Consider the following 8,737-nt stretch of genomic DNA (forward strand, 5'->3'; position numbering starts at 1 on the left):
CCCCCTCCCCACTCCCAAGTCATAGATTAGCAAGCACTGCCTTTCATTTCTAGCAGCTTGAACAGGCTGTATGTAGGAACTCACCCTCCCTCTCTTCAACTATAGACAGGCTCATCTCTGACATTTATTAGTTGTGTGGTGATCCTGAACTTATTTGGAACAGGGGGATATTCCTTGCATTACCTGCCTCACGGGGCTGTTGTGAGGAAAATGCTTTAAAGCGCTGTGGAAATGAGTTAGTGGTTTACTAGTCTCGCCTTCTGCCCATGAAGCCTCAGCCTGTCCTTTTTTTAAACTGTCAAGGCTCCAGAGACAGGATCTACCTTTTTCTCTCGACCTGCCTTGATCTCCCAAAAGCAGCACCAGAGGCTTTGGGAGAAGAGTGATATAGCACGTACAACATCTCCAGTCTGGCTGACATCTGCGTTGTGTGTTTTGGAATCTATGGAGTCGAGACTACGGCTCCCAAGAAATGCAGCGCGGACTCTAGGCAAGAACGCAGGTTCCTTCTGCGCTAAGCCTCCTGGGAACTGTAGTTCGAATGAGCCAGTCCTTCCTAACGAGGTGGGGCGGAGAGCTCATGTGCGATTCTTCCTGGGTAACGTAATCCGTGCACTGTGGAGCGGCTAACGAATAGCCCGGGACGGCCCCGGCCCTCCGGGTCTTGGGGAGGCTGCGGGGTCACCCGAAGGTCCATAGGCAGCTTCCCGAAGTGGTAGTCTAGACTGCTGAGTTCAGATTTCGGTCACACTCTTACCCGGGGATCTCGAGGTTTCTCCCTCCCACCTCAGTACAATGCGAGAAATTGGAAGACGACCGTCCAGGGTCGTGGTCTGGCAGAGATGCCTGTTACTTACCCGAGGCCCCGCCCCCAAGTCCTATAGCCCCGCCCCGAGTCCCAGTGACCCCGCCTCCCAGATTCTCCCAGGTTCCCTCGTGGGAACCCCGAACAGCTGGCAGGAAGCGCCAAACTGCTGTCCTGGCTCAAGTCCCCGGGGATCAATCAGGCCGAGGAGTTAATTATGTAATTAGGGAGCAGGGGGCCAGGGCTAATGAAGCCAAGCCGTCGGGCTTGCTGGAGGGGACTGGGAGAGGGGGAGGGAGGCGGACTGACTTGTTGGACAGATGGGATTGAGGAGGGGGGAACCCAGGCATTCCCATCTGGGCCCCATGAGCCGCCCCCCTCCTCCCCACACCGACTTTTTCCCCCTTTCCTACATCCTGCACCCCCAGCCTTGAAGGCCCCTGGGGGAGGAGGAGCTGTGAGCAGGGGCCAAGGGGGCTGAGCCCAGGGCTATAAAGGGGGCATCACCTGGGCGGGTGACTTAGAGCTGAGCAGACAGGACAGGACAGAAGGGGCCTGGGATCGGCCCCATGTACCATCCCCGCGAGCTCTATGCCCCCTTGGGGGCCAGCTACAGACTTCGGCCTCCCCAACCTGGGGGGGACCTTGGTTTTCCAGCAGGGCTGTCAGAGGGGTACCGTTACTCAGGTGAGAGGACAGAGCCCAGAGGCCTGGGTGATTTGGGAGGGATGTCGATATGAGGACTAAGGATTTTTGGGGCAGGGGAGGGTGAGTGGGAGGGGAGAGGGTATAGCAATGTTATAGTAGAAACAGCTCTGGCCTGGACTCGTCTTTATTAGTCTTAGCCCTGCTACTAACTTGCTGTATGACCTTGAGCAAGTCAGTTCTTTTCTCTGGGCATCATTTTCTTTATATGTAAAATGAAGCAGTTGAACCAGATAATCCCTAAAGTCCAAATTAAATGTTCTGAAATTCTAGGAGATCCTACAGAAGTAGAGGGAAGGGAAGGGACACAATGAGTTGGGACAGTCCTTTACTGATTGTTTTCTCCTCCTCTTTTTCCACTGTACCCTAGACCTTGACGCCCCCAAATTAGATTGCTTTCTCTCCGGGCTGGAGGCTGCTCCCAGGCCTCTGGCTGCCCCACCACCCTTGCCTCCATTGCCTCCTCCTTTGGGAGGAGAGTCAACTGCCCCCGCTTCGGCTTCTGAGGCCTCCCGCCTGCTCCCAGGAGTCAGCCTGAGCCTGGAGAACCATGATTTGTGGAAAGAGTTCAACTCTGTGGGAACAGAAATGATCATCACCAAGGCTGGGAGGTGAGGCAAGGATCAAAAGGAGCCAAATTGATGATCTAGCCCCAGGCCTGAGCCTGCCCACAGAAGCTGGTTTGGGGCTGTGAAGGGTTGCATGAAGCCATCCACACTTCCCTTCAATTTTCCTTGTGATAGAAAATATATCATTTTGAAATCATTGTGGTTGGGTTAGGGGGCAGTTGCTGTGGTTAACCCAGGGTTAGATTTCATCTGTAGTTAAAAATTACTGCAGTATAGTGATTCCTCTTCTCTAAGGTAAAAAAATTTAGATGGAGGCTTCATGTTCCATTCTAGGGCAGGAAAAGCCTAAATCAATCAATCAGTAAACAACTGTTTGTTAAGTGCTTGTTCCATACCAGGCTCTATGTACTGGTCCTACTGAGGAACCAGGAGGGAAGAAGAGGATTGCCAGGATGTGAGGGAGAGCAGCTTTCTCCACTGCCTTCTGTCCCAGAGAAAACCGAGTTTGAGGCAGGATGAGGTAGCAGAAAGAGCCACCGACTGGGGCTTTATGAAACCTGGGTCCTAATTCTGGCTCTGACTTCAATTCACTGTGAGCCTTTGAACCCAGGAGCCTGGGATTTAGAAATGAAAAGGACCTCAGAACAGGAGTTCTTAACCTGGGGTCCATAGACACTCCCCCTCCCCAACTGATCAGTGGATAGATTTCAGAGAATCCATGAATTTTGTTGAGAAAAAGACCATGTATTTTATTTTATGCATTTAAGAACATGCTTCTGATTAGAGATCCTTAAGGCTTCACCAGTATGCCATAGATAGGGGTCCCATGACACATCCAAAAAGGGGAAGAACTCTGTGAGCATCTATTTCAATGCCTTAATTTTAAAGATGAAGTAACAGAGCAAGTCTGGCTCTTCTTTTCTCTCTGAAACGGAGGGTTGGAGTAGATCCCTAAGGTCCCTTCTACCACTGTCCTGAGTTCCATGTTCTGTCCCAGTCGTCTCTCCCCTGCCCCCCAACAATTGACTATTATGATTCCAACGCCCCTTGTGGTCAGAATTAAAGAGGGCCAGCCTAGCAACATTCCCACCCCCCTGGCTGCCCTACCCTTGCTCAGATGCTCCAGGCCTTCTCCCCCTGTGCTGCCTCCAGACGAATGTTCCCAGCCTGCCGAGTAACAGTGACTGGTCTGGACCCTGAAGCTCGCTACTTGTTCCTTCTCGATGTGGTGCCTGTGGATGGGGCTCGGTACCGTTGGCAAGGCCGTCGTTGGGAACCAAGTGGTAAGGCGGAGCCACGCCTCCCTGACCGAGTGTACATCCACCCAGACTCCCCTGCCACTGGTGCGCACTGGATGCGCCAGCCTGTCTCCTTCCATCGAGTCAAGCTCACCAACAACACCTTGGATCCACATGGACACGTGAGGCTCCAGTGGGTGGCAGCAACAAGGAGCAGTTCCCAGGGGGAATCGAGGGAGGGAAAACAAGGTCATTGTGGAGATGATAAATCGTTGGGCTGTAGGGCCATAGGATTGGGTGAAACCCAGGAGATTAGAGGTTTCAGGTCAAGAGAGTAGGGGACCCCTTTGTTCCACCCGTTTCCCTTTCATTCCTGTGTGCCTTCAGCTGATCCTTCACTCGATGCACAAGTACCAGCCACGGCTTCATCTGGTTAGGGCTGCCCAACTTTGTAGCCGTCACTGGGGTGGGGTCGCCTCCTTCCGATTCCCTGAGACATCATTCATCTCCGTAACAGCCTACCAGAATCCTCGGGTAAGGCCCCCCAACTTCCCTCACACCCTGGGGCCACTCCAAACCTTCTAGTTCTTGAAAGAGGTTTCAACTGGCCTTGACAACCAGCCTTGAGGGATGGTTGTTCTCTCTGGGGTGGGCAGTTGGATTAACCCCAGGTTTTCCCTTCCAATCATGTCCCTCCAGATCACACAATTGAAGATTGCAGCTAATCCCTTTGCTAAGGGGTTCCGGGAAAACGGGAGGAACTGTAAGAGGTGGGAGTATTAGGGGCCTGGATGGGGATCTGGTGGGGAGAGCATGTGGCCGACTGACCTAGGGAATTATTTGGGGGCGATGTTGAACATATCCCCTTTCCATGGGTTCCAGGGAACGGGATGCCAGGGTTAAAAGGAAGCTGAGGGGACCAGAGCCTGTCATTATGGAGAACTATGGTGGAGGTAAGTGCTATTGCAGTGGCGATGAGAGCGGGGAAGAGCGTGCTCTACACAGGGTGGGTTGAGGAGATTAGGGGCCAATTGCTTCCTTCCCCTCTCTATTGCCACTCTCACCTTTCCCTGAAACCTCTCTCCATTCCCCTTCCTTCTTCTATCCTCCATCTCTTTCTAACCTCTTATTTTCATCAAAGACGGTCCTGGAGGTCCCTGTGACTCCACATTGGCCGGAGACCTTCCAGATCAAGCCTCTTCGTCCACTGAGGTATCCACCCCTCCTTGTGGAGGGCCCAGTGCTGAGGCCTACCTTCTGCACCCAGCTGCCTTTCATGGGGCTCCCAGTAGCCTCCCCACCAGGTGAGACAGGGTACATGATATCTGAGGGTTGAGGGGAAACAGCATGGTAGAGAATCTGGAATTAAGAATCAAAAGACCTGGGTTTGAATTACTATCCTACCACTCGTGCATTAGCTCTCTGATTTTCAACAAATCATTTTTCCTTTCAGAGGATCATTGATTTAGAGCAGATAAGAGATCTAGGCTCTCTAGAAGACACTTAAAGTTCCTCATTTTATACAGATGAGGAAATCAAGGCCCCTAGGTCATGATATGCCCAAAGTTTCACAAATTGGAAGTGGCAGAGCTGAAAACTGAACCCGGTTTCTTAGTGCTCTTTCTAATCATTTCCGTGGTGCTTCTCCCACCTCTCCCACCCCCACCCCCACTTATAAAACAACAGTAATACTGTGCACTACTTCAGAGGCAGGGTGGTGTGTTGGACAGAATTCTGAACTTGGAGGCAGAAGACCCGAGTTCAAATCCCAACTCTTATTACTTGCTATGTGATTGTGGAAAATCTGAGCCTCAATTTCCCTATAAAATGGAAATGATAATGCTCACAGTTCCTATCTCACAGGGTTGTTGTGAGGAAGCTACTCTGTAAAACCACGTAAAAACCCACATGAACATTTACCTTTTTCCTGACCTAGCTTTCTTCTTGCCTCTCAGGGCCTCTTCCTTTTCAGAGGCTACAGATCCACTGTCTCGTCCTTCATCTTACCAGGCGCCCTTCCTAGAGCTGTCTCCAGGGAATGGGGGCTCTGCTCCTGGATATCCCCCGGCACCTCCGGCATCAGCCTTTGCCCCTCACTTCCTCCAAGGGGGGCCTTTCCCTCTCCCCTATGCAGCCGCTGGGGGCTACCTGGATGTTAGCAGCAAGCCCCTCTATTAAGTTAGAGGAGGCACCTAACAACCTTTCCCTGGAGCCTGGGTGACTCTTGGGGGCCATCTCCCTCCCACACCAAATGGCTGCTTTGGCCTCCTTCATCTCAGCCAAGCCTACCTACCCCCACTCGGTTCACACTTCAGCTTTAGCTCACACCCCCCTCCTGCTTCAAAGCCTGTGGAGGTAGGCTTCGGGGGAGACCAGCTGCTCTGGCTTCCCCTTCCTGGGCTCTCACCTGGGTGTGAATGGAGGGTGGGGGCTGGGCCAGCAGGAGACTGGGCCTCACCAAAAGGACAGGTCAGGGGCCACCAGAAACCTTCAAGGGCAGCCCAGCTAAGGGAGTTCCTACAAGGCCTCTAGGGTGTACACCCCAAGCCCTTCACCCTTACTGCACTACTGTTTGACCAATATACACATATATATCCTTATCTCCACGTGGGGAACATTCTCCCAGGGACGTAGAGCAGACTGTCTTCACCCCCACTGCCGAATGTACAGTAATTACTATTCTCTCAAAATACCTTTGGACTCCAGGCTTTTTTTTTTCTCCGAAAATAAAACTTTTGAATCACTTGTGTGTTGTTATACAAATCTTATATTAGATTGGGGGGCAGATGGCTTCTAAGGCCATTTCAAAGCCCTCTTCTTTCATGAAGTTCTCCAATTTCCAAGAGGAATTCTAATCCAAGGTGTCCTATCTTGGTTACCACCAAATCCTATCAGCCAGGTTTCCAGGCTCTAAGACATACTCAAGATAACAGGTCCAAAGGGGGCTCTACAGGAATGAATGGAGATAAACCAGCTGGGAGGCAGAAGGGCCCACCTGATGATCTAACCACCGGGAGAAGGTTGTCTGGTGGTACAGAAACATGTACTTGCTGTCAGGCTTGTATTCAAACCCCAGCATTAGTTCCCACTGCTAGAGCTACTGACTCATCTACAGGAGTACAGTAATAATTCCTCTAGCACCCCCCTTCATAGCGTTGTGGAGAAGAGAGTGCTCTGTGAAACTTAAGAGCACTGCAGAAATGTGAATTAGAATCATACTTTTGTGGTATAGGATAACTGCTCCTGCTGAGCCAGATGGAGGTAAGAACAAAGGTCATTTTCTTTCTTTTATTAGAATTTTTTTTCATTTTTTTCCCAAAGTTTTTATCTAAAAACAAACAAACAAAAAAAGAGAAAACCAGAAAAAAAATCACCAGAAACTTCGAAACAAAGAATCTGGGGGAGGAGGAAATTGGATCAAAGGTTGTCCTCCTTGCCCCCTGACCTCTGCCTAGGACAGAACACAGGATAGGAGAGGCTTCTCTGCTCTCCCAATGTTCTCTGAGATCCTAGGGAGGAGATGGGGAGATCGCCCCCACCTTGGGAGACCCTGTCCTGCAGATGGTGGCAAGGGGACAGAGTCACAGTGGTCCAGAAGGATGTTGAGGTTGGGGAGAGGAGTAAAGGATGGGGGTGGGAGGGGCTTGGGTGGGGTCACAGGAAGTAGTCAGCCACTGGCTTCTTGGAAGGGATGCCCCGAGTTTCCTGGGGTGCAGCTTCAAAGATGATGAAGTCTTTCTGGAGGTGCTCATCCAGCTCCAAGATGGCTGCTACATTTCCGCAGCTATTGAACAGGAAAGGTCAGTCACCTGAGGTATTGGACGCCAGAAAAATCCCCCCAGGGCTCTCCTCCCTCCAGAGGAGATAAACCTCCCTCTTTCTTTTCAAGCCAGCCTAAGGACACCAAGGCTTCCCTCCCATGGTTCCATCTAGAGTTAGAAGCTGTCCCTCCCTTCCAGCTCACCGGTAGCAGTAGTTGGGTGCTGACCACACGGTGAGCACAGTTTCATTGAAGTGCCACTTGTAGCCTTCCATCACTAGCTGGTGAGCCCGACATATCATGTCAATGTCATTGGCTGCATTGAACTGGGCCACCACATCACTGCCAAACAGGTAGCCAGCTCCTCGGGGACTCACACCCCAGCCCGTCGTGTCTGTAGGGTACGGAAACGGGAAATACACGTGACCTTCCTCTTCTGGTCTACAATCCCAGCGCTGTCAAAGTTTGACACTCCCTTCCTCCACTAAACTGGAATGCTGAAAAATCTGGAAAAGGTGTTTGGCTACAATGTAGCACTGGAGATAAAGTTCTACATTCTTAGGTTAGAAAGATGTAAATTTGAATTCCATTCTTAATATTTACTAGCTGTGTGGCCATGGGCAATCAACTTAATCTAAGTCTAATTCTTCCTGGCAGGGCCCTGCCTCACTGGGCTGTTTTAGCAATGATAAGATGAATGTAACATGGTTTGCAAATCTTAAAGGACTAAATGCCAGTCCTTAGCAGAGATGTGATGGTAGTCTTCAAATATTTGAGGGATAAAATTACAATGTGGAAGAGTGATGCCACTTGTTCAGAGCTCTAGAAAGCAGAAATACATTTTTTTTTAAAGGTAGGTTACTGGAAAATAGATCTTGGTTCAATAAGAACGATCTTCTTAACAATCAGTTGCTCGCTCAGCAATGGGAATGGGCTCATTTGGGAGTTAGCAAGAATCCCATTGCTTCGAAAGTAGCAGAATGACAACTTATTAGAAATGACTGCTGCACAAGTTTGAAGTGACAGATTTGGAGTCAGAAGATGTGGGTTTGGGTGTTGAACTCATCTACTTATTCCTCTTGTGTCTCTAGGCAAGTCATGACCTCTATAGTCCCAAGGACTATTTCCTCACTTGTAGAGCAAGGAATTGAAAACGAAATTATCTTTAACGTTCCTTTAAGAATCTAGATGACCTTTACCGTCACTTTCAATGTTATAATTCAATTCAAAACACCCCTCCCAACCCCACCCCATGAAGTGCTTGCTCCAAGGCACTGCTTGACAGAAAGATCCCAACTTGATGCTGCTACTAAGATGAAAGTTCCCCTGTCTCTTATCCAAATGGGAAAGTTCCAGGGCCATGGTGCCCAAGGTGGTCAAAGGCTAGGTCACTGGGCTGATTTCCATAGCTAGTGAACAATTTCCCAACAAATTCAAAAATTCCAGTGCTGCTCCTCCCATACAGGGTCTGCTCCAAAACTCAGCTCCCCAAACTGGCCACTGGATAAAATGTTCTAGAAACCAAAAAACTAAAATCTTTCTTTTACAGTCTATTTTCTATTGCCTTGAATGACCTTTCCCCTCTTCCTAGACCCACTACTGCTTCCTACCACTCTAAATAAAGATCAAGCTCCCCAACCAAACACCACACAAAGAGGTG

General features: G+C 50.1%; 2 protein-coding genes across 2 annotated transcripts in view; one reads left to right on the forward strand and one right to left on the reverse strand.

Moving 5' to 3' along the window:
- Positions 1-1,047: 1,047 nt before the first annotated feature.
- Positions 1,048-6,049, forward strand: TBX6 (T-box 6). The gene is made up of 8 exons (XM_027862742.1): positions 1,048-1,492; positions 1,881-2,121; positions 3,232-3,499; positions 3,705-3,851; positions 4,017-4,087; positions 4,200-4,270; positions 4,459-4,621; positions 5,273-6,049. Exons 1-8 carry the CDS (start codon positions 1,375-1,377, stop codon positions 5,493-5,495), a joined length of 1,302 nt encoding a protein of 433 aa, XP_027718543.1. The 5' UTR covers positions 1,048-1,374; the 3' UTR covers positions 5,496-6,049.
- A 587-nt stretch (positions 6,050-6,636) lies between these two features.
- Positions 6,637-8,737, reverse strand: part of PPP4C (protein phosphatase 4 catalytic subunit) — an 8,188-nt gene continuing 6,087 nt past the window's right edge. The window contains exons 8-9 of the mRNA XM_027862743.1: positions 7,282-7,471; positions 6,637-7,101 (exon numbers count right to left, since the gene is read on the reverse strand). Of these exons, the coding sequence (XP_027718544.1) occupies positions 6,972-7,101; positions 7,282-7,471 (320 nt within the window). The 3' untranslated portion in view covers positions 6,637-6,971. The remainder of the gene's footprint in view (positions 7,102-7,281; positions 7,472-8,737) is intronic.

This window comes from Vombatus ursinus, unplaced genomic scaffold, assembly GCF_900497805.2.
Source record: "Vombatus ursinus unplaced genomic scaffold, bare-nosed wombat genome assembly UNPS02014770.1, whole genome shotgun sequence".
Lineage (NCBI taxonomy): Eukaryota > Metazoa > Chordata > Mammalia > Diprotodontia > Vombatidae > Vombatus > Vombatus ursinus.

Excerpts from the sequence above, each read along its gene's own strand:
- TBX6 (XM_027862742.1), top strand. The coding sequence starts at position 1,375 with ATGTACCATCCCCGCGAGCTCTATGCCCCCTTGGGGGCCAGCTACAGA. Across the intron at positions 3,852-4,016 it reads CAGCCTACCAGAATCCTCGG|ATCACACAATTGAAGATTGC; the intron begins GTAAGGCCCCCC and ends ATGTCCCTCCAG. Across the intron at positions 4,622-5,272 it reads CCCAGTAGCCTCCCCACCAG|GGCCTCTTCCTTTTCAGAGG; the intron begins GTGAGACAGGGT and ends CTTGCCTCTCAG.